At 54.4% G+C, this 24,521-nt stretch overlaps 1 protein-coding gene across 5 annotated transcripts in view; it reads right to left on the bottom strand.

Moving 5' to 3' along the window:
• Window positions 1–22,930, bottom strand: part of SFXN5 (sideroflexin 5) — a 45,882-nt gene extending 22,952 nt beyond the window's left edge. For 2 of the 5 annotated variants that reach the window (XM_087723871.1, XM_087723875.1), the window contains exons 1-7: window positions 22,811–22,930; window positions 18,012–18,080; window positions 8,832–8,909; window positions 3,719–3,745; window positions 2,969–3,023; window positions 2,222–2,247; window positions 76–129 (exon numbers count right to left, since the gene is read on the bottom strand). In XM_087723871.1, the coding sequence (XP_087579997.1) occupies window positions 76–129; window positions 2,222–2,247; window positions 2,969–3,023; window positions 3,719–3,745; window positions 8,832–8,909; window positions 18,012–18,080; window positions 22,811–22,867 (366 nt within the window). In that variant the 5' untranslated portion in view covers window positions 22,868–22,930. Of the gene's footprint in view, window positions 1–75; window positions 130–2,221; window positions 2,248–2,968; window positions 3,024–3,718; window positions 3,746–8,756; window positions 8,910–18,011; window positions 18,081–21,048; window positions 21,449–21,725; window positions 21,887–22,810 lie in introns of those variants that run through there. The other 3 variants (XM_087723874.1, XM_087723872.1, XM_087723873.1) reach the window with 3 other exon arrangements.
• Between the last annotated feature and the right edge of the window lie 1,591 nt (window positions 22,931–24,521).

Here is a 24,521-nt window from a genome sequence, read left to right as displayed (position 1 = left end):
GGAGGGGGTGCTTGCTTGAAACCCGCGGCTGGCAGAGGCTCTTTCTCCAGCCGATGGTGGCCGCAGGCTCCTTACCTGCCAGAAGATGGTGGAGGCCAGGGTCTGGTTTGGCAGTAGAAGACCCACCACCTGCGAGAGGAAAGGGGGGAGTTCAAAAACAAGGAAGGTGCAAACGCCAGGCAGGCTGAGCCCCTCCGGGGGGCCCCCAAGGCTCCCTGGGCATAAAAGGGAGGTGGGCCTGACACCTGAGAAAAGGGAGGGGCTGTTTTAGCCCAAAGGAAAGGGATTCCCCAGGCGGTCGTAAGCCGAGGACTGTCTGACCCTAGATCAGGGGTCTCAACCTTGGCCACTTTAAGCCTGGCGGACTTCAACTCCCAGAATTCCCCAGCCGACAGGTCAGCAAGGAAGTCTTCTGGGCTTAAAGAGGCCAAGTGGGAGACCCCTCCCCTAATTCTTTTCCTTGAGGGGCAGGAGGGTCCTGAGGGGGGGGCGGCAGGGAGAGAAATGAGTGGGAGGGGGGGGGGAGAGACGTGGGCGAGGGGCTGCCTGCAAGAGGCACGCTGAGTGTCATCCCTCCGTCTGGGCCAGGGGCTGCCAAGAACTGCGGCTTCCTTGCTGGTTCCTGGCGGAGAGGGAAGACAACAGAAGAGGCAGAAAGGCAGCCATTCCAAGCCCCCCCCAACCCCTCCCCACATTTGTGGATCTCCCCGGAGACAAAGGCTTCAGCCCTGCTTGGCTTCAGAGGCCTCCGGCACTATGGGCGAGGCAGGCTGAAATTCAACCGGCGGGGCTTTCTGCCTTGCTGACACCTTGTGTGGGCCATGCATCTGTGGGACCTGCCCCCCCCTCCCCGGCCATGAATGGAGGATCTCCCAGGGCTGCCCTTGGGGGCCACAACACAGGAGGCTTCTGAGGGGGAGGTCAGCTGAGGCCAGAGCCTGGACGATTTTAGCTTCACATCTGCTTCAACTGGAGCCCCGAGGAGGAGGGTGGAGGAGGAGGAAAAAGAAAGGAGGAGGAAGAAGAAAATGAAGGAAAAGGAAGGAAGGAAGATGAGGAAGAAGGAAGAAAGGAAAAGGAAAATACAAAAGAAGGAATGAGAAGGAGGGAAGGAGGAAATAAAGGAGAATACAAAAGGAGGAGGAAGGAAGGAAGGAAGGAAGGAAGGAAGTTCCCAGCCTCCATCCATCCTCAAAACACTTCCTTCCTTCCTTCCTTCCTTCCTTCCTTCCTTCCTTCCTTCCTTCCTTCCTTCCTTCCTTCCTTCCTTCCAGTATGCTCAGTTGAAAACTCAGACAGGGATTGAGAAAGCTGCCAATTATGTCACTACATTTCACAGATCAATTGGCATAAATGTTAAAATTAAAATGTAACATTTAAAATCATTTTTTTTTGCTTTATGACAAGGGGTTCCAGTTTATAATTTACAGCTTGCGAAACGGAGCTCCGCTGACAGCTCTCAGTTCCTCTGACAGGCCTGGATTTGGGCCGATTCGGGTGTCAACCTGATCGCTAACTCAAATTTGTGTTTAACTTTTTGCAAAGTTAATTACAGATTACCACCCAAATGTTAAACATAAATAAGGACACCTTTCCCCTCTTTACGCTGGGAACCCTGCCATGCCTTCTTCAAGAGATCATTACTGCGAGGCCCATATGTCTCCTGCAATGTGGCCAGAACGCTCCCCAAAGAGACGGCAGAGGGAGGGGCGGCCCCCCGGGAGGAGGATGGAGGCAACGGGGGCCAGTGCTTCCCCCGGAAGGAGGCGAGGGCTGCCCAAGCACAGGCCTCCCCACAAAATGGCAGCCAAACGCTGCTCAATGCCGCCTCTCTGGCCGCAGGCTCCTCCTCCGTCCCCGTCCCAGGTGCGGCCCCTGCTCGCTCAGCCAGCAGTTCTGTTCCCTGGTCCTTCGCCCCCCAGTAGCAGCCATGCTGGAGGGAGGCAGAGGGCAGCCCACCCACTTCAGCTGGGCCCCAAAGAGGGACGGGGTCTTTGATGCGCCCAGCCAGCCCCCAGGGCCATCTGGGGGCCCCAGGCAGCCTAGTAATGCAACGGCAAGCAGAGAAGGGCCTCCGGGAACGGGGGGGGGGGGCTTCGTGGTACGTAAGGAGCCCATGAGTGACGTCCCGACTGAACCAGAGAACTGGAAGACAAAGCTAAGAAAGGCATTTCTTGCTAGGCAGAGGGAAGGAGTGGAGGTGCAAGGCTTTCACACTTACAATAGGCGTGCCAAAAGGAATGTAACCTAAGGAAAAAAGAAAGGCATCTTTTGAGACCCAGGCACTCCCCCACCCCCCCAAGAAGAGTTGCTGGATGGGGGCTGCAAGAACTCAGGTGAACACTGGGGGGCAGCACAGAGACGTTCCACCGGTGCCATCTAATGGCCGGCCAGAGTTCTGCAGCCAGGATTCCCAAGTGGGGGGGGGGGGTAAACCAAAACCTCCAGAACGCCCAACCAGGTGAGGAATCCTGGGAGTTGTAGTCCAGACACCCAGAACCTGCCGGGTGAGGGAAGGCTAGCCCTTATAGCTATCCCTTTAGGGAGCCCACTTTCTCCCACGCGAGAAGCCACAGAGCATTCCCACAAGGGCAGGGTGTGAACGTACAGGCACAGGACCCCCAGTTGAGGAAGGTCAGGTGGGCTCCTTGACCTCCTTAGCCCATCGAGGCCACCTGAAGGGGAATCCTGCGGCCATCAGGGCCCTCTGGGCGGATGGCTCTCCCTGGCTGGCCCTCTGGGATCTCTCCCATTCTCTTCCTCCTCGCCTGCTTGCTCATTTACAGTGGGAGGGGGGCGAGGAAGGTGGAGCCCCCCCCCTCCTGGGACTGGGCTTTCCCCCCCAAAGAATTCAGCTGGAAGGGGGGGGGGCACGGAGTGGCCGAGCCAGGCACTGACCGCACAGAGAAGCACCAAGGATTGGAGAAGGTGAGCCCCCGAAACCCAGCCGACCCCCCTGGGCCCATACCTGACATTCGGAAAGGCATGAAAATGGTCTCGTTGGTGTCCGGGTGGATGATGGCCTAGAAAAGTAGGAGACGCCCTGAAATTGGAGGCAGCTTCCCCGGAAGCCCCCCCTCTCCCCCCCAGCAGAGCAGGCAGGGAACAGCCCCAGGTGAGCTGATTCTGTTTCATGGTGAGGCTCCAGTCTTGCAAATGTGGGGGTTCAAACCGCCCACTGCCTCTTTTACAGACTGGGAGGATCAGGCAGCTCAGTTCTAAATTTCTTTTCCCCCCCCCACCCCTTTTCTCAGCTGTGGCTCCTTCCCTCCCATCTGATCCCTCCTGAGGCAGCCCCTCCCTGAGGCCCATCGCACACACCCCATTGCAAAAAATCTGCCTCTTGGCCCATGGGGGGGAAGAGCAATTCCCCCCCCCCCACCCACAGCCATCCAGGCTGAAGCCGAGCTAATTGGGGTGGAGGAAGGAAAACCTGCCTGATCCTTATGGGCATGCAGAGGAATCTACACTCCGACTCCCATCTCTTCCCCACCAGGCTCTGGAGTGGCTGGGCCCCTGAAGGCCTCGTGCTCTGGAGGAGACGGCAGACGGCAAAGGGAAGACCAAGGCTCCCTGGGAAAAGAAGATGCCCAGGGTGGCTATTCGGGGACCGAGGCGCCCCGGCCATCACGAGGGATCCCTGCCTTCCCCATCAGGGCCAAGGGCGGCACAGGAGAAGCCTCCTCCAATCACCCAGGAGGGACTCTGAGCAGGTTACCTGTTTTATTTTCTGTGCTCTCCAAAGCTGGAAGGCAAAAGAGAGGGTTAAGGTTCAAATACGCAGGCCGAAGGCAACAAGAGAGACCCTTACCCAAAAGGCAGCCTTAGGGGAGGGGTGGCAAGGAGGAGAGCAGGAGGTCAAATTCACTGGAGGGAAGGAACACCCACCTCGTCCCAAAACCCGCTGCGGGGGGGGGGCAGGGATTGACTAACCCTGCCCCTACAACCTGAACCGGAGAGATGCTTTCAGTGGGGCCATGTGTGCATCAGATGGTAAGATGGGGTGGGGGCAACTCTGCCCCCCTCTTGGGGAAAGGAAGGGGTGCTTCCTCTCCTAGGCCAATCAAGGCAGAATCCCAGGCAGGAGAGGCGACCAATGGGCCCTCCTCTCCAGCCCCCTCCTCAAAGGGCCCCTGAATTCAGGGGCTGCTTTCTGACGTCCCTCTGGGGTTTACCCTGTCAACAGCCAAGGGCCTCCAGACAGTTCATCCCAAAAGAAGTTTCCGGACTAAGGATCTGGCATCACACCGACACGACGTGCGATCTCAGAGCTCTGAGATCGCAGTTGACACTTTTGGTGCTGGACGGTCAATTTGGACCTAAACCGTCCCGAAGAGATGGTGACAGGGAAGAATACGTCTTGCTGATCTCAGGGACACCGCAAAGTCCCTGATTGATCCAAGAGAATCTCTTCTTGCCGGCGACATAAGCACAGCCCCAAGCTGCTGAAGTCGGGACAGCTCCGCAACGGGAGGAAAGCGGAAAGAGAAAGTGTGTTCATCTAAAAGACTGCCCAAAAAAAGATTGAAGCTAAACTAAACTGGTAAAGAAAAGAAAATAAGCGGCGAAATTAAGCATTATTGGACAGTGTGTTATTCCCCCCCAATGGATGGAAGTTTTGTAAACATTTTCTACTTTCTAAAGTGAAATATCAGTTTTTCTTCTATTTTTTTTAACCTATGGATTAAATCTTTTTCTTTATTTCTACAATATTGGTTGAGATGGATTTTTTTCTTTTTATTTTGTTTCATTTAAGAATTTTGTTTCTTCTAAACCTGAATCATAAATAAGATATAAAAGGAATATAAAGAGGGTAGTAACCTCAGAGGGAAAAGAAGTTACACTGCCACTTGGAGGTTGGAGGTGGAGTCCTGGAAACATTGCTTTTTCTTTTTTCTCTTTGATCATTTTGACCTTGCACTTCAAAGGCTTCAGCTTGTTTATAGAGAGATAAGGAGAAGAGCATGGGTTCTTTATACAGGTGCTCTTTGGATGCTCTTTGGTAGCTGGAAATAAGTGAAAACAAAACCTTGTTTTTAAACTAGAGTGGCAGTGTTTACTAACTGGAAGGATAGCATGATACCAAAAAGAGACCATAACATTACAACAGATTATGTTTGAAATTCAAAAATTATTAGAAACAACAGAGAGAGTTGAGAAGAAATTGGAAAATATTGAAAATATAAATTGTAATGTGGTAAAACCTGGTGGAAAAATGGAAGATATCCAGCAAATGGAAAAAAAAAAACCAAGGGAAAAATGAACAAAGAGGCAAGATAATTGTGGATATTGACAGTGAACTGGGTGTGGTTGGAGATGGGAAGAGTGGAACATGGAAAGGGAAGATAGATGGAAAGGCGCTCTACTCCAGATCTCAATGTATAGAAGAAGAAAAAAGAGAAGAATTGATGGAGAGAAACTTTGACAAAAGTACTACTGATAACCAAAGATAAGCTGATTAAAGAAGCTGATGGAGGGTCTTGAGATTTTCCAAGATATGTAACAAGCAACAAGTTGTGAAGAGAAGTCCACACAAATTTGATGAAGGAAATAACCAGAAGACCAATTCCACAAATGACTAAAGAAATAGGACTACACTATTACTGGAAAGACACAGGTTGAGATATGAAAACTAATAACAAAACACAAATTAAAGTTAGTTAAAATTAGAGCATTATGTTAAAAATGAAGTGATAATGGATAAAGTTAGATAAATAATTGATAATGATAACAATGTATACATATGTTATTGGTTTCATAAGAGGAAATTTGGTATAAATTTTAAATGGTGAAAAAACGGGAAAGAGTAAGATAAACTTAATCAAACTATTGTTAAATAAATGACTGATAATGATAATAATGTAATATTTGCATCGACATGAAAAAGGGGAAATTGGATATAAATTGTAAACAGTGATTAAGTGGTGCAAAAATTTTGTTATCAAACATAATTAATTTTTATTTTGAATGTGTTTTAAACACATAATGTTGTCGGATGTTATTGAAAATATATAATGGAATTGCCATTATGTAGTTTGTTTTAAACTTTAAAGGGATGTTAAAACAACTATAGTCATATGAAGGAGGAGGTATGATGATAGTAATATATATAAAAATATATCTGATGTAAAATATATAACTTGATATGAATCATAGGTGATGACGGTGGAAGGGATGCACGAAGGTTCTTTGTAACCAATTGACACACCTTTTACCATTTGTAATGGAAGATGTTTTTATGGTGTTTGTTGTGTCTTGTTTGTGTTTATTCAAAAAACAAAAAAACAAAAGAAGTTTCCAAACCCCGAGGGGTCTCGGGGTCTCTTGCTGGACCTCTGGAGACTTCCGTGGCCGAAGACAGTTTCTCGTGTTAGCTCAGCTCCCTACTTGCCACACAGACGTAAGTTTGGGGTGCCAGGAAAATCGTTGAATACAAGAAGGGAAACGGTGTCGCAGGGAAGCCAAGCGCAGGCAGGATTTCTGCATGAGAATCTCGCCAAGGATCCAAGAGGAACCTTTGGCGCTCCAGGTAAACGAGGGAAGAGGCTGCCCTGTCAGAGGCCCAGGAAGCTCTTCGGCCAGTCTTTAGTATTCTAGGGAATTATTTTGGAGCACATCTACATAATTTCATGGAACTGCCATTCATCTTGCACCATATTCAGCTGCTTGACAAGCTTTCCCCAACCTGGTGCCCTCCTCACGTGCTGGACCAATTCATCGTCCCAGCCAGCGGGGTCCTTGACGCCCTGCACATCCGGGGGGAATCGGGTGGCCCAGGCTGAGAAGCTGCTTGCTCGTCCTTCATCCTTTGGGCAAGAGGTGGCTAGCAGGAGGGGCCGTCTGGATCACACACACACAGACACAGAGAGGTCTCCTCTTTCCCATCGGCCTTTCCCTTCCCCCCTCCGCCTCCTCTTCAGAGCACCCCCTGCTGGGTTCCGCTCGGTTTGCTTTCGGTGCTTAAATTGGCCTCCAAAACGCTTCTTAGCACCAGGCCGCCCCAGCCGCCCCGCAAGATTGGACGTGTGTGGCTGACTGGAGAGACCTCAGGGCTCGAGAATAGCCGGGGTGGGAAAACTGGCCAGGCGCCTGGCTGTCCTCCAGCTGTGCAAATCAGAGGCTCAATCTTCTCCTGATCGCACCCAGCCGAGCCGCCCCCGAGGAGGAGCCCTGCCAGGGCCAGGGGAGGGACACAGGTGTAAAATAGCAAAAGCCGCAGCAGAAGAATTCTGCAAGGGATGGAGCTATTCAAAATTCAGAGCACTTAAATAACGTTTTACGACTGTTAATTAATTAGTCCTCACAACATCCTGGAAGGAAGTTCGGAGTGATTCAACTGACGCCTGGTCACTAAATGGAGCCGATCCCAAAGGCTCTCGGGGGGGGGGGGGGGACTCACACAATTGGGTGGACTGCAGGGGGCCTCCACAGGTGAGAAAAGGCTCTTTTCTACTGCTAATTAAGGCTGGGGAGAAAAGGGACCGTGTGTGTGTGTGTGTGTGTGTGTGTGTGTGTGTGTGTGTCTTTGCTTTCTTATCTTCTTCCCACCTTCGGCCCTTCCAGCTTCTTTCACTTCCTTCCAGGCGTCCTCTGCTGTTTCCTGATGCACAGACTTCCATGAGGACAGGAGGCCCAAGGGAAGAGCTACAGGAGCTGCCTGGCTGGCCTGGAACTCGCTCCCTCACAGCCTGTGCTCCGTGCCACAGCCGGCCCTGCGGGTGCAGCTCAGACCTTGGGCGAGCTCCATCAGGAGTCGGGGAAGCAGCACCTCTCCCTCGGAGGAGGCTCCGTGGAATCTGCTGGCGTGTGGCTGGGCTGCCAGCTGCCTTTCCTCCTGGATTTTGCAGGGCAGCGAAGGGATAAATGCCCGGGCGCCAATCAGGGCTCCTGGCCCTGCCACTTCGGGACTGGCCCACAATCTGCCCAAGCCCAGCCTGGAGACCCTGGAGACCCCCGGGTGAAGGGTGGACCCCGAACTCCCCGGCGGCAGCTGAAACCAGAGCCAAGAGCTGGGATGTGGGCCAGGAGAAGCCCCTTTAGTTCAGGACCCAGAACTCAAGTGCTGGAGGGCATCTAGGAAATATAGGTAGTCCTCAACTTAGCAAACACTCAGAGTTATGTCCTGCCTGGAAAAAAGGGAATTACGGCCCTGCTCTGAAATTGGAATGGTTGCCACCCTCCCTCCCCCCCCCCCACTCCCCAGGCCACATGGCTTCAGGGGCTGGGGTACAGGACTGCACTTATGGGTCACACGATCACGTGGCTGCGTCTTATGATATTTTTGGAAAACCACAACATTGCAAGCCATGGGTTTGCTTAGTGTCCATGGTCTTCATTTTATGGCCACCATGTTCACTTAATGACCACCACAAAAAAGGTTGCAATGTTACATGGCCAACTGGGTTGGTGACAAATGGCCTTAAGTCAAGGGCTGCCTGCGTGGGCCCTCACCAGCTGTCCAACGTGGCCAAAGCCACTGGATGCCAGCTATGAAGTAATGCCAGTGATGGAATCCGAACTATCAAGCACTTGAGCCTGGATCAAGGAGGATGAAAGGGAAATACTTGGAAACCACCATTCCTGCCCCTTTGGGGGACCTTCTGGGATCTGGCAGGAGGGGATTTCTCCCCCCCCCCACACACACTGCCGTTCTTGGGAAGAGACGCCCGAGGGCCCCTTGTGCTAACAAGAGACACGGGCAGGAAAGGCACAGCTGGTAGACGCCTGCCCTCCGCATCAGCGTCTGACTACCTAACCTCTGGTTGTCCCCACACTGGGCCCGGGTCTCTCTTTCAGGGGACGGTGGGGGCTCCTTCCTTCCCTCCGATCACCTCTTGGTTGGTGGTTCCCAGGGGCAGCGAGCCGTGCTTGTAGTCTTCCAGCAGCTGCATGGCTTCCTTCAGGCGGCTCTGAAAAGACAGCAAGCATCAGCCCCTCCCTGGAGGGCCGGGGAGGAACAAGGGGGGAGAGCAGGGGCTGCGCTTGGGACCCCCCCCCGAGAAGAGGGGCACCAAGCAACCGCTAGCGAGGCTCGAAGCAGCTGGCAAGGCCTTGCCTGGACTCCCCTTCCAAGCAAGAGGGGGGAGGACACCTCGCCGGCCATGCAGGCAGCCCCAGAGCGGCCGAGGGGTCCCTGCGGGGCAGCTGACGGGGCCGATGGCGAGGGAGGCAGATGTGGCCACTCGGCTTCTTCCTCGGCAATTGCTCTAAAGCGGGGTGTGTGTGTGTGTGTTCAAACTCGCAGCCTGAGGGCCACGCCCACCTCCCGGTTTAGCAAAGGGGGGGAAAGCTGGGTTACATCCGTGAGGACGACGTGCCATGGCGAGTTTGACAGCCCTGCTCTCAAGGCTTCCCAAGTGCACTTGGGCCCTGTGAGCCCCTCGGGGGCCTCTGCCAGCCAGCCTCTTCCCAGATTCAGGGAGCCCCTCGGAAGCCCCAAGACCTTCTCTCCCCTCTGAGCTAGGGGTCCAGCCCTCCGCCCACCTCTCCACCAGCCCCCCTTTCCTTGTAGGGTCCCGGGTGCTCTCTGAGCTGGGAGGTTTTCTCTCCGACGTTTCATCAGGCAACTAGCTAACATCCTCCGAGTGAACCCATCCCCTCCTGGCACTGATGGCATTCCCTAGTTGGGCGTCAAAGGTCTGCAAGGAAACCCCCCCGCCCAGAGAGCACCAGGGCCCCCCATTTCAGCCCTGAGCCCCAAAGATTCTCCCTTCTGGGTGCAAAGCCAGTGCAAGGGGAGACGGGGGGGGGGAAGAGTGAAGAAATTTGCCAGATCCAGAGAAGGGCAGCACCCAATGGCAGACAATGGACAAATGACCAGGTCCATCTCATCAGCTGGACTTTCCCCCAAAGGGTCAGGGACCCTGATTGCCACCAGGGACCCAGAGGCAGCTCCCAAGGGGGCAGCCCCAGAGGCGGGAGGGAGGGGAGGGGTCATCCGAGGCCTGGAGGAGGAGAGCCAAGGCTGGCTTGAGCCTCCAGAGCCAGGCCGGGGAACAGTAACCAAGCAGCCCAGAAACTGACCCATTTTCCTGTGAAAACACAGCCAAGCTCTGCTTAGCATTCCGGGGAGACTCTCCTCCTCCTCATTAACATGTTTTCGGACACCCAAATGGTCCAGCTCCCGGCCTTCTCTGGGCTTCCCTCCGCTCCTCTGAATGGAGATCCAGAAAATGCATCAATGGGCCTTCTTGTCCTCTCCTGGTTACTATGACAACCTTGGCAGGCCCAGCTGGCCCCACAGGACCAATGCCCCCCTCCTGCCCCCCCCCCCCGAGCAGCACAAAATGGCCCAGGCTTCCTGAAAGCCTCTGGGCCCCCTTTTGGGGGGGGGCTGAGAGAGAAGCTTGTCCTGAGGGAAGATGCAGGAGTGCAAAGCTCTGAGCAAGGCGGGCCTGGATGCAGGTGGGGGGCTCCCATGGCCAGGAGTTGAGCCCCCCCCAACCTAGGACCTGTCCCAAGCAGAGGCGAAGGGGAATGCCCCCTGCCCTGCTCTAACCCTTCACTCCACTGCCTTCTTCCTTCGCTCCGGCTGCTGATAGATGACCTTTATTGTCCCTTTTTTCCCCTGTGGGCACCCCGGCACCCATTAACGAGATTCCGCTGCCTGCTTTCAAAAGTGGACACAACACAACACAACACACACACCTCTACTTACAACCAGTTGCTTAGTAATCATTTGATGTTGCAAGAGACGCCCCCCCCCCAAGGTTCATAGCACCTGGTTCTGACCGTCTGACTGCTCCCCCCTCCCCCCATCCTGTGATGGCATTTCAGGACGAGACGGGCAGCTGTCTGCAGCCCCCCCACCCTCCCCCAAAGCGGCATTTGCACCTGGGCCCTGCCAGAACGCCCCACAGCGGACAAGGGTTTGCGACCGCCCCCAAAGGGTCCATCATGGGCTGACCCACTTTACAACGGCCAGGCTCCGTTACGGTTGTAAGTGGAGGACGTACCATCTGCAATAACAGCCTCCCAAAAACCAAAGCCGCCCGAAGGCCGTCGTAGAGGGAAGCGGCCCTTTCAATCCTCTGCCAGCCACTTGGACCCCTTCTTGGGGGGAGGGTACACCCCCCCCATCCCCACCCCACCCCCTGGCAGCCTGCCAGTTCCCCCCCGAACTCCCCAATCCCCTGCTGTGCGTTAGTAGCAAATGTTGCATGGACTAAATTAGCTTCACAGAAAAACCTGCCGAATCCTTCAGATGGTCCCACACAGTTTCATTACAAGCAATTAAGAGCCTAATTTTAAGCACCGAAGTCTCACACCTGCCAGGAAGGAGGAGGAGGAGGAGGAGGAGGCAGGTCCTCTCCGCACACGCGCGCAGGGACTCAGCTCCAGAAGGGGGCCTGGAAAGAGGCTGGCATGGAAGAGGGAGCTCCATCGGCTACACGCAATTCTTTTTGCAAGGTTCAGCTCTCATGTCCGCAATGAAAGAAGCCATTAAAATGCCAGAAACCGCAAAAGGTTTAAGGGTCTCCTGTCTGGCTGGCGAGAAAGGCTCTCTCTCCGAGCTTTGGCCAAGAGGAGGAGGAGGAAGCGCCAGCAGTCCGGATGGAAGGGGCGGCTGCGATTCCCTCCAGCACCTACCCAGCAGCTTCCCTCCAAGGAGACCCACGAGGCCCCCCAGGACTCTACAGGGAGAGCCACGGAAGAGCCGGCTTTAGTGGCATTTCCATGCTTCTCTAGTATGGGGAGGTGAGGGGGGGGGAAGGAAACTTGGCATTTTCTCCTTCACAGATTAATCACTCTAGAACAGTGTTTCTCAACCTTGGCGACTTTCAGTCCTTTGGACTTCAACTCCCAGAATTCCCCCAGCCAGCATAGCTGGCTGGGGGAATTCTGGGAATTGAAGTCCACAGGACTGAAAGTCGCCAAGGTTGAGAAACACTGCTCTAGAAGATCCGTCTTTGGGCTTCCTGGATGCTCAGCACTTAGTCATCGGTGACGGAAGGGCGGGGGGGGGGTCCCACGTGGTGGGGAGGGGGAGCATACCTGGATCGCATCCAGTGTGCAAGTGCAGCTTTGGATTAAGAGATCCATTGCAAAACCCGGTGGCGTCTTCCTATCTGCCCCAGGAAGGCATACTGGGTCTCCTGCCTGAGCAGGGGGTTGGACTAGAAGACCTCCAAGGTCCCTCCCGGCTGGTTGTTTGATTGATGATCGCCCCCCCCCACCCCCAATCCTTTGCTTGGGAAGAAGGCAGAGGCACAAGCTGTGAGACGGATCTTCCTTTCTTGGAAAAGACTTTTTTATTCCGCCTTCCATTATTTTTATAAATAACTCAGGGCAGCAAACACATAGTCCTTGATTTATAGCAGTGCATTTAGTGAGTGTTTGAAGTCACAACAGCCCTGAATGATCGTTTTTCACACTTACAACCAAAGAAGCATCTCCAATGGTTACGTGATCAAAGTTTGGACAACCGACTCATATTTATGACAGTCGCCGTGTCCCAGAGTCACGTGATCCCCTTTTGCGACCTTCCAACAAGCAAAGTCAATGGGGAAGCCAGACTCACTTAACATCCGGGTTACTTAACATCTGCAGCGATTCACTTAACAACCGTGGCAAGAAAGGTCGTAAAATGGGAGAAACTCACAACAATTGTCTCACTTAGCAACTGACATTTGAGACTCAACTGCAGTCTTAAGTCGAGGACCACTTGCATTCCTTTCTCCATACAACCACAACTCTTGTGAGGTGGGCCGGGCTGAGAGGCAGGGACTGGACCCTCCATCCCCACTTTGCCGTTGTTAAACAGGACGTCAAACATGGAAACCTTTCAGCTCTGCCTGAGGTTTTCAGCCCAGCCTGCGAACAGCCCACAGGCTCCATCCTGGCTTCTTTGCCCATCTGCCACCCCGGTCCGGCTGCCGGCATGAATCACGCCTGAATCACAGAGGCTTCTTCCCACCAGGGTGCGGGTGGGGATGAAGCGAGCCCTGCGCACAGATGCTCCCGGTCGGCTCTGCCAGCCTGAAGGGCCGCTAGGCTCAGGCTACCTCCGGGAGTCCTCGTCTTACAACCACTAGCTTAGCGGGTGTCCAAAGCGACATTTGGACCGGAATAAACGGACTCAGTCCTCACCCTTACAACTGTCCCCACCAACTGCCACACGGTCTAATTTTGGGTACCTGGAAACTGGCCTGTATTTGCCACGGTCGCAGCGTCACTGTCTTTCAGACAAGCAAAGTCAGTGGGGGAAGCTGGGTTCACTTAGCAACCGTCTGACTTGCTTAACAACAGTGGCAAAACAATTCTGGGAGTTGAAGTCCAGAGGTCGTAAAGAGGCCACAAAGCAGTTGTAAAAGGAGGAAGGGAGGAGGGAGGGAGGTTGACTTAACCTCCAGGCAGTCAGGATTGAACTCCTGGCTGCGGGCAGAGTTTGCCTGCCATCCCGCACTCTAACCACTGCACCATCACAGCCCTTTTGTGATCTTCTTTTATGACCTTCTGACAAGCAAAGTCAGTGGAAAAGTCAGATTCATTTAACAACCATGTTACTAAAGGAACAACTGCAGTAATTCACATAACAACTGCGGCCAGAAAGGTCGTAAAATGAAGCAAACCTCCCATAACAATTGTTTTGTTTAGCAATAAAAATGTTGGTCTCAATTGTGGTTGTAAGATGATGATTACGTGCAGCCCCTCTTTTCCCAACACTCAAAAACAGGGTTTCCCCCCTTCCTTCCTTTCTTCTTCTTTCTTTCTTTCTTTCTTTCTTTCTTTCTTTCTTTCTTTCTTTCTTTCTTTCTTTCTTTCTTTCTTTCTTTCTTTCTTTCTTTCTTTCTTTCTTTCTTTCTTTCTTTCTTTCTTTCTTTCTTTCTTTCTTCTTTCTTTTCTTTTCTTTCTTTCTTACCAGTGGAGGAAGGGATAAAGCCAAACTCTCTCCGGTCACATTTTCTTCCTGGTGTGCAGATAATGGATCTTACCTGCTCCAGGTGTGGACATGCACACCTGTTAACAGTGTACCCTTTTCCGAACAGTCGCTGCTTTCACCCTCGGAAATTCAAATATTAACAGTCCAATGGAGAAAGAGGAAAGAATAAAACCACAGCTAAAGGTTTACTCTTTCCAGAAATTCCAAGATCAAATCCTGTTGGGTGGGGGCCTCCTCCATTCCCCCTTTTTACTGCGCTAAACAATTATTTCTATCTCCCACAAGGCTTCCGTAATTCTATATTACCTTTCCTCTGTACTGAAAAGGATGACAAGGGTGATCCTGACAACTACCTGCCAATTCATCTTTTATCTACATTTAGTAAACTATATGCTAGATTTCTACCTTATAAATGGTTGGATTGAGTGCAACTGGAAGTGGGGCGGGTGGGGGGGGGGGTGGATCTACCTTTTGAATTCTCCAGAACAGCCTTTTTTCAACCTTGGGAGATTTTAAGATGTGTGAACTTCAACTCCCAGAATTCCCCACATTTCCATCCCTTGATTGTTGTTCTGCCTTCAGGCGCCCTGGAGAATTGGCTGACCCCTTCCTTCCTCCGTTTAAATTTTTAATAACAGAGTTGGAGGGGGATCTTGGGGTTCTTCTAATCCAGCCCTCTGCTCAAGCAGGAGACCCTGGATAAATGGCTGTCTGATCCCTTATCGAAAGCTCCAGTGATGGAGCACGAACACCTTCTGGAGCGGAGTCCTTTTCCTGGTTAATAGTTCTCACTGTCAGGAAATTTCCCCTTAGTTTTCTAGGTTGCTCCTCTCCTTGATCAGTTTCCATCCGTTGCCTCTCCTTGTCCTGCCCTCGGGGGGCTTTGCAGAATAGGTCAACCCCTTCTTCAGTTTAAATTTTAAGTCAATTTAAATGTCCCTATTGTAATTGGGTAATGGAATTGTGTGTCATTACGTAAGTAAACAAAAGACATTTACACACTTTTGGGTAAGTTATCCAGGTTTAGGAAATGTTGCCCTATAGGGCAGTGGTTCCCAAACTTGGCAACTTTAAGACTTGTGGACTTTAACTCCCAGAATTCTCCAGCCAGCTCTGCTGGCTGGAGATTTCTGGGAGTTGAAGTCCACAAGTCTTAAAGTTGCCAAGTTTGGGAACCACTGCCCTATAGAGCATCTTGAAGTTAATGGCCCTAAAACTGAGTTTTTAGTATTCTCCAGGAAGTGTTTCAGAGCTCCAGCCAGTTATAAGAACGGTGGGAGACGGACGGATCCAGTCTTCAAGGGCCCATTTTCAACTTTCTGCCTGCTGGACAAACGAAGGTTGAGGGAGCTTAAGCTGAGAACTCGGAGCATTCCTGGCGATTATGAAATGTGTGAAGCAACACCGTAACAACCAGGCCCAAGAAGCAATTAAACTATTTAGATTTCTGGTTTAACGCTGCCTGTTGCTCGGTCCTGCTTTCCCACAGGCTTCAAAGCCATCCAATTAAAACCCTCAAAATCCACCAAGTGAGTCCCTGAAGCAACTCCGGGGGGCTCCCAAAGACCAGGATTCAGCCGGTCTTTCCTCCCAGGGCTCATCAGGGACTTTGGCCTCTGGCCAGAGCGGGTCCCTCGAGGGGCTTCCTTGCTGCCCTGGACCTTGTTAGACGGGGGGGTGTTTCTCCCCCAGGGAGAAATTAATCTTGGTTTGGCTTTTCTCTTCTGGCAACCTCCACCCGCAGCCTTAATAAGACATGTGCAAATGTCAGCAAAACATGTGGGACATCTAAACGGACGGGGGCAGAATTTCCCATGTCTGCTATACTGGAGGTCCTGTCACAATTATTGGGACCATCCCAGATTACTTTTTGAATGTTTGACCTGTTTGACAAAAGATTTTTTTTCCCTGGCCAAAATTATGGGCTCCCATTAGGATAAGGAAGGACCCCCGAGTGCCTGTCCTTGCCCAATTTTAACTTGTGTAAGTTTTGACATGGAGGGAGACTCTGGATCACGTGGGCTGCTAAAGTGCCCAATTGTCAAAACATTAATCTTTTCTTACACTCCAGGTGTCACCGTTCTCTTTTCCAGTGACTAATTTCTAGATGCCTCCAAGCAGATTGCCCAATTCTTGTCAGGATTAAGACCTACCCTCATTCCATCCCTCCCTTCCGTTCTTGTCTTTTATCTCTCTAAGTCAGGGGTGGGGAAACTGGGGCCTTTCGTGGCAATGGCCCAATTGGGATGTGTGGGGCAGCGGGGGGGGGGGGGGCTGGAAAGATGAGGGTCACCAGGGCTGTGGGTGGGTCTTGCTGGGGCTTAATCCCTGGTGGGTCTGGTTGTCCTCTGTGGTGACAGGATGCCCCCTTCGGCTGGAGCGTTGTGGCTCTCTCCCTCTCGTATGAATAACAGCCACACGCACTATAGATAACGACCCTCCCCAGCTACTCACCTGCTCCGCCCTCCCATTCTGTGTCCTTAATTCTCTTTTTCCATCCCTCTTGCACACTTGCACACAAGCACACACATACACACCCATTGGGGGGGGGGAATCTCTGGCTATGTCACACTTTTCATCAGGGACTGTAAGGTGTAAGAAATTAATGGGGATAAATAAGTGCAGAGAAGGAACTGATAATGGAGGACAGGAATTAAGTGTGCTTTGTGGGGGGGGGGGTGTAATTAACTTCTTGCCCTCCTTAAAGTATGATAGCAATCAGGTCCAAATATACTTATGTATATATTACTAGGTGACCATCATTAGACATCTAATCCTTGCACAAAATGTTGATGTAGCTAATTATTTGGCAGGCATGGCACACGCCTAACCAGAGACATTTCACCATTCCCCGTCCCTAATCCATTTCATGCCAAACCAGAGAAAATGCATCAAACTACTTAACAATACGGATACTCCCAAGTGCTAGTGGCCGAGTGAGCAGTGGAATTCCCCATCAGTTCCCCCACCCCTCCCACCAGGGGCCCTGCAGCAGCTCCCTCCAGGGAGACAATCAGGGCTCCAGGGCACCGGAGGGGATGGGGGACACAGAGGGCCACTGGCTCTGGCGTGGACAAGGCCACGCGGCCCATCCCCAGGTTCCCCCTGAAGGCCTGGGTCAGACATGGAAGCCATCTTTTGGGGGTGTTACTTGGGACCCTGACCCCCTGGTTCCTTCGAGGGGACCCTCAAGTTCCAGAACCCTTTTTGAATGAGCCCCCCCCCCATCAAGAGCCAAGGCCGGCACGAAGTGGCAGGCAGAGAGACCCATCAAGGGGCAGGTCGCTCGGGTGGTGGGGTGACTCCTTCGGCCAGTCCCTTGGGACATGCTTGTCCAGGGGAAACGTGCCACCTTCTCCTGCCCACAGGAGCAGGTAAGACTAAGCTGGGCTCTGCAGGAGTTGGCGATCAGGGCTGCCTTCCAGGGAGAACATCGGCTGTGCCCCCCCCGGCTGCTGCTTCCTTAGACACAAGGGAGTTAATTCAAAGTGAAAACCGATCTCATTATTATTATTTTTTATTAAATTTATTTGCTCCCAGCGACTCTGGGCAGCCCATGATGGGTTTGAGAAGGGGGCCTAAGGGGGTTGGGGGTGCTGCTGTCCGTGGAGGGTAGGAGGTCTGCCCCACCACCCCTCAGGCAGCAGCAAAGCAGGAAGGAGGGGAGGAGACCCCCAGCCACGGGGTCCCACAGTCCCCGCCTTAAAAGGGAGCATTCTGGGAGGGAAGGCCCCCCAAGGAAGGGATGGGAGCCCCCATGCCCAGTCAGAGCAGCTCCACCCATTCCAGGAGGGGGGGGAAAGCTCATCTCTCCAGCCCCAGCCCTGGGGGGCTGCGAGGAACAAGGCCGGCCTGGAGCCTTGCAAGGGAACCGGATGACGGACGGCTGGGAAGGGAGGAGGGGCGGAGGGGAGCGGTCAGCAAGACCAGGCGGAGAATCCCAGGGCAGAAAAGGCCACTTGCCGCCCTTCAGAGTCTGCCAGAATCCGCACGGGGAGCTCCCAGCTGGTCCAGGGAGGCCCCCAGCTCAAGCATTAAACTGGATCCGTGATGGGAGCAGGACTTTCTGCAAAGGAAACCGCCAAGGAAGCCGGGGGGGGGGGTTTGAGGGGAGGGGCAGAGAACTTACCCTTGTGACGAAGAGTGTGCGGGGGTCAATGATGTCCAGGAAGTGTCTCAACCGGCCGTAGAAGGAGCCCTGGGGGGAGGCAGAAGCAGCCGCATCAGGGCCAGAGAACTGCCCATCCACTAGGCCTCCCTCTCCCCTCCCCCCCGGCCAAGCAGCCTCCCTCCCTCTGACCCGGGGGCCCCCGGCAGCCCCCCTGCCTCTTCTCCAAGGCCCCCTGTGGCCCTCATGGAAGAGCCCAGCCCCCCAAAGCCCCCGCGATTCTTCATGCCAAAAGGCTCCCCGCCCCCCTCCTCACTGCTGGGCCCATAAATGCAGGTGCTGTTTGGGGCCAAGCTTCATCCCCCCCCCGGGTGACTGCTGGCCCAGGGCTCCTGGGATGTCTGGGGTGACACCCTAGGGCCCCCAGCATGGGGGACGTGGCTCCCTAAGATTCCTTTTTGTTACAGAAGCCGAGTTTGGCTCAGGGGCCACTCTGGGGACACCCCTACCGCTCAAAGCCAGGATATTGGGGGACCGTAAGCCTCCACTTTTGAGTCCGAACCGCCAGACCATTGTAAACAGCCGTGGCCTCAGTCAAGAGACCCGGGCACTGCCAGGCACAGCACCACAGAGGTTGGCGCTTCAGAAGGGAAGCAGGGATCCTCTCCACCCAGTACAGTGGATCTCCCCCTCCCCTTCAGGGGCAGCCTGAGCAATGGTGGCCCTTCGATGGAGACCTCAAGAATCCCACCCTCCTCCAGCAGTGGCACAGCAGCAGGCGAGGGGCCCCGGGGTTCCTGGCCATGGAGCTGCCCCCGCTATGCCTCCTGGAGCAGGAACCGGCCATTCCGAGGGGAGCGTCCGACTGGCCAAGTCTGCTCCACTCGGGCGGGGGGGGGACCCTCCCAGACAGGGTTCCCCCCTTTCTATTGGAACCTCTGGCAGCAGAAATGCTCCTCCAGCCATGGAAATCAGCCCTTCTTGTGCTTGGAGTCCGAGGCAGGGGCGCCCCAGGTGGCCCCACCCAACAGGCCCTCGTTAGGGGCTCCTCAGGGGCTCCCTGGTGTGAGAGCTGCTCCGGAGGGGCCATCCTAATTCACACCGGCAGTGCCAACAGACGTCGCACCCCCTGCGCATCACACAACCCTGGCCTTCTGGGAGCCTTGCTGGGGGGGGGCCCTGTGAGTGGAGCCCTTCCACCAGTCCTCCCTGCAGGGGCCTCCGCCCACCCCGAGACCCCCGTCCTGGGAGTGCTCCATGCCCGGCCCTTGCTAGAAGAGCGTCCTCACAAACCCAGGCAGGTGCCCATCCCGGGCACTTCAAAGCAGCCATTCAGAGCCGCCCCTAATGAAGCGGGCAGAGAGGAATCCGCCCCTCCCACCCCCGGCCCAAAGAGTTTGAAGAAAAACTCTTGTTAATCAGCCCTGGAAAAAAAATTTAATTGGTGCAGAACTGCTTCTCCCTCTCACACGGCTTGGCTCACTCACAAAAGAACAAAACTAATTAAGCAAATCTTTTCATAAAATAAATTAGTTCTGGGCAGAGACACAGCGGAAAACAAAGCAGCTGCTCTCCTTAGCTAAGCGAACCAGACAGCTGGCCCGGCCCCCCTCGCCTGGGCCACGCCCGCCGCGCCGGCAGAGGGTCTCAGAACCGGCTCCGTGGACCCTCGGAGAAGGAACGTCACTGCCAGCAAGAGACGGCCACCGTCTTCAGGGCTTCCAACTCCCAGCAGTTTCCCAGCAGATGCCAGGGGGCTCAAAGCCTCCCTCAGCTGCCTCTCTGGCCTCCCCCAGGCCTCTTGCTTGCCCTCCCTGGCCAAAGCTGTGTCCTGCTTGCTTCTTGCCCAGGATGGCAGCCTCTTTCTCACACAGTGGGCTGAGCGGAGGCCCCTGAGGCTTTGACTCCCAACCCAGAGTCTCCAGAGGGGCTTGGAATTGTCCCCCTGGACGGTCATTTGCCTGGACCCGACCGGAAGGAAGGTTGTGACTGAGGTTAGGTCAGCTCAGTCTGCCCCAGGGGGCTCCTGCGTGGGCCCCTGGAAGGCCACCTTTCCCATGGCATCCTACAAGGACTGGGCGCAGCCTCCTTGGGTCCTTTTAGCAAGGAATCCTCCGTCATCACAATGTGCCTCCAGTCCTTGTGGTCCCCGTGTGGTCTGCCCTCCGTTCTCTAAGAGGGAGAGCCTAGAGCCCCATCTTCACCGAGGCCTCCAGGCCCTGCTCCTTTGCCTCGCTTCTGCCAGAGAGGAAGGGTGGGTGGGATGCTCCTCTTCTCCCCAATCTTCTTTGTCCTCCTAGGATACATCCAGGGCGCCCCCCCCCCAATCTGCCCCAATGCATTCCACAGATTCCCAGGGTGGCTCAAGGTCTTCTAGTCCAACCCCATGACTAGGGCAAGGGTCCTCAGATCACTCCGGAAAAGAATCATTTTTTTCTCCCTGGGCCTCTGGCTTTTCCTATTTCTTGCTGCTAAATAGCCCCTTTTAAAAGGGGGGCAATATTCAAGTCTGTCGAGAGTCCTTTGAACGTTGATCCATCTTCTGAGATGCTTCCGATTTCTACCAGCTTGTGGCCATCTGCAAATTTGATGAGCATCTCATTGACAACCCCCCCCCCCCATTTAAGATCTAAGAAGGCTGAGGAAGAACAGAGGCGGGACAGAGCTGTAAGATGTCCCATTGAATACCTGCCCCCAGGTGGACACAGGCCCATGAAGGACCAAGTGTTGGGTATGGATGTTCAACCAACGGCAACTCCATCTGGTGGAACAGCCCACACTCTCCTAGTGGAAGAAGGATGGGGCAATAGGCCGTTTTATCAAAGGACCAAAGCTTTGGTGAAGTCTTGCAAACCCAACGCCTTCTGGTAGGATTGGTGTTAAGCCAATTGGTCTACAGTTTCCTGAGCCCCCTTTTCTAAAGCATGAGGTCTTCTCCATTCTTCTGGTGTTTCCTGCGGGCCCCCAGCATTGTCAAAGACTACACAGAGCACCCTTGCTGCTTCCTTCCACAGCCTAGGACCGTCTGCGTCCTTAACCTCCGTTGTTCCACACATACCCAAAGAGCCTTCTTTGTTGTTCATCACTCATGCTGATCTTTGGGCTTCCCTGACTCCATCTGGGCAGATTCGGGTTATTTGCTGATGTTCTGTTTTCTCTATGTGCCCCTTTCCGTTGGTTAAACTTCTGCCTTTCCCCAGTCCACCAGAGAGCTTTTGGAGCAACCACGGTGGCCTCATTGGGAAGGTCTCCCACTGGATTTCTCTTTGGAATTGATTGGGTTTGGGCTCCAGTTATCTCGTTTTTCAGGTTTCCCAACTCTCCCCAACTGTTTTCCCCCTAAGGACCTTCATCCATGGGATTCTTCCTGCTTTGCTCTCCATTAGTTGGGATCCTCTCTCTTGAAATCTAAAGCAGCAATCCGCAGCATGTTCTCTCTGCCTGGGAAGTGGTGGACCCCCCCCTCCTCAAGTCCTTCCCTCCCCCCCCCATAAAGACACAAACTCCACTGCAGCAGGTCAGCTGTTCCCTGCTTGTCTGGGGTATCTGGAGCCTTCCCTGCTCCTCTGCTCCCTAAATTTCCATGCACCCTCTAACTCTGTTTGTTCCTTCCGGCTGCAGGCTCCCCAAAGCTGCTTCCCTCTTCCGCAGAGGAGGAAGCAGCACAGGCTCCCCCGGGCCCTCCCGAGAGTTCAAGGTCTGGAGGAAACACCCAGGTAAAGTTTTCTTTATCACCTGGGCAGGTTGAGGCAATTCTGCACTGATGAGCAAAGTCCAAGATTTAGTGATATTTATGGAGGCTGAACTTTGAATGCAACCGTGGCAAATAAACTGCTGTGGGCCAGAAGACACGGGGCATCCCTTCCAATGAAGAGGAGCTGCGGCCAACCAGGGCCAGGGGCCCAGAGCAGAGGCAGCCAATCCTCCTGCAGGGGCTCAGAAAGGCAGACATTCCCCAGTGCCAGATCACCCCCTCCCCCCCCCAAAGCAGCAGGGGATCTTCGCTCCCGAAAGGCTGGCACTGCCAGGCAGGAAGACCCCGGCAGGCCCTTTGTCAGTGGGCAGAGGAGGGAGGAGGAGGAGGAGGGCTCCCTTTGGGGGAAATTGCCCCCCTCCTTCCAAAGGACTCGGCTGCCCCCGAAGCAAGGGGGGGGAGTCCTCGGGGGAGGGGGGCTTCCTCCCTGCAAAGGCGGAGAGCGGTTCGGGACCGGGAGGGAAGCCGGCCGCCTTGCCTCCCTCGGGCAGTAGCGCTTCCCAGCCCTTCTGTAGCCCGCGGAAGGAGCCCCCTCGAAGGTGCCCAGAGATGAAACCCCCGGCCTGGCTTTGGGCAGCGCGGCTCAGCGCTGGAGCCCCAGAGGTGCCGCTTCCCCAATACCCGGCTGGGGCCGAAGAGCTGCCGCCCCCTCCCCCCTCGGGGCCATCCTGCGCCCTCCGCCGCCGCCCTACTGGGGCAGAGGGGGGGCTCCAACGGGAGTCAGGCAGCCCCCTCCCGCAGGGGACGCTTCCCGCAGCCCTGGCGCAGCTGGCCCAGTTCCGCCTCACCCCTCCCCCGCCTCCTTCCCGCAGCGAGACTCGAACTCGCCACCTGCGGAGAAGCCCCGCCCCTGGAGAAAGCAACTGCCAATCAAAAGTCCTCCTGGCATCCACAAAAGGGCGGGAATTCCAGAAGGCAAAGCGACAGCGGCAGCGCCCAATCAGCGGGCGGCAGGGGGGCGGGAGCCGCTCTTCCCCGGCAGCGGAGCCCCCGGGCGAGGGACGCGAAGAGCCCACCCGCCAGGCGCCCCCTGCCCGATGCCGGCGCGCGCAGCCCCGCAGCCCACCTGCTCGAAGCGGGGCTTCCCCAGCTGGAAGGCCGGGAACCCCGCGCTCTCCGCCATCCCCGCTCGCCGCCACTTTCGCGTGAGAAGTGCTCTTCGCAGCCTGGCTCCGCCCCCGGCCGCGCCGCCCGCCCCCGATTGGCTGAAGCGCACCGCAGCTCCCGCGGAGCCTTCTGGGGCGCGTAGTTCCCTCTGGCGGCGCCGGACGGTCGCGGCCCCGCCCCCTCTGAGACAGGGGACGCCTGGGAAGCGTAGTCCTCCGCGCCGACCGTCCGCAGCCTTCCCCAAGGAGGAGCCCCGCGGGCGCCAGCACTTGAACTCCCTCCCGCTGCCTCAGAGGTGGGAACTCTGGCGCCTTGATAACTTGCGGTCTTCCTGTAAGTCCCAGAACTCCTGAGCCAGCATGTCCCCGAGTTATAAAGGTTCCCCATTTCCCCAGCCCTCAACCAGCAGGGGAAACTGGGAATTGAAGTCGCTCTCTCTTATTTAAAAATTGAAAGAAATTGAAGACTGCTACTAATATAAAGTAAGGAAGAAAAAGCAAAATGTGCATGAAAAGAAAAAAACTTTTAAAAATAATAATAAAGTGGCTTCTGATATTCTTCATATCACATTTAACCTCTCTAAAGTCCCTTCTGTTAATTCCATGGACTGCAAGGCCATCCAATTGGTCAGTGCTAGAGGAGATCCACCCTGGCTGCTCTTTAGAAGGCCAGATCCTGAAGAGAGACTTTGGCCACCTAATGAGAAGGAAGGAAGAGGAAACTCCAACAGTTTGACCTCCTAATGAGAAGGAAGAAGGACTCCCTGGAGAAGAGCCTCATGCAGGGAACGATGGAGGGCGAAAGAAGAAGAAGGGGACGGCAGAGAATGAGGGGGCTGGATGGAGTCACCCAAGCAGTCGGCGTGAACTTAAATGGACTCCGGAGGATGGGAGAGGACAGGAAGGCCGGGAGGAATGTGGTCCATGGGGTAGTGATGGGTCAGACACAACTTCACTATTCACAACAACAAAGTTGCTTATTGCTCTTGTTCTATAATGTATCCTAAGCCTCTAAACTCTAAATCACAAGTCCTTTTTTTTCCATTTTTACGCAAAAAGTCTGTAAATGTAAATAACTCTTCTTCTCTAATCAAAGAAGCCAGTTTGCCCATCTCGGGGAGGTCTGCCCATCCCTCCCTCCCTCCCTGGAGGGCAGATCTTCCCATCTATTATCTTCCGTGACACTCCTTTCTAACTACGTGTCCACCAATCCTAGAATTCCTGGTTTCAATTTAATGTAGACCTTTTGTATCAACATTCTGTATTCAAGGTATGTATCATCCCGAAGCCACCAAGCATGATACAATGTTCCTTCAATTTCCTATTTATAGCCTAAACACGCACTGCCTTCATGCGTTCTGTATAATCTCTCTGGCAGACCTTTGAGGAGGGGGCTGGACCCCTGAAGGAAAACCCCATCCCACCTGCAAAGCCTGGCGGGGGGGGGGGCAGCAGGGGGACCAGGCAGCCAACCAGGGGAGAAGCTCCCCCTACCCTGCCTGGCTCTGCCCTCCAAGCTTGGCCCCACCTGCCTCTTCTGCAGGGGAGGCTAGTCTGCACAAGGAGGGGGGGGGAGAGCAGGTCCCCCCCCCCAAGCGCCCGTTAGGGAAAAGATCACCCTGCAGAGCAGAAAGCGGAGAGAGGAACCGGCTTGCTCTGTGCAGCGCCCAA

Source organism: Thamnophis sirtalis, unplaced genomic scaffold (genome assembly GCF_051295495.1).
Source record: "Thamnophis sirtalis isolate CommonGarterSnake01/CBP01778 unplaced genomic scaffold, rThaSir2_p1.2 scaffold_10, whole genome shotgun sequence".
Lineage (NCBI taxonomy): Eukaryota > Metazoa > Chordata > Lepidosauria > Squamata > Natricidae > Thamnophis > Thamnophis sirtalis.
Note: the sequence above shows the minus strand (reverse complement) of the source record. Positions and strands in the feature narration are given on the sequence as shown.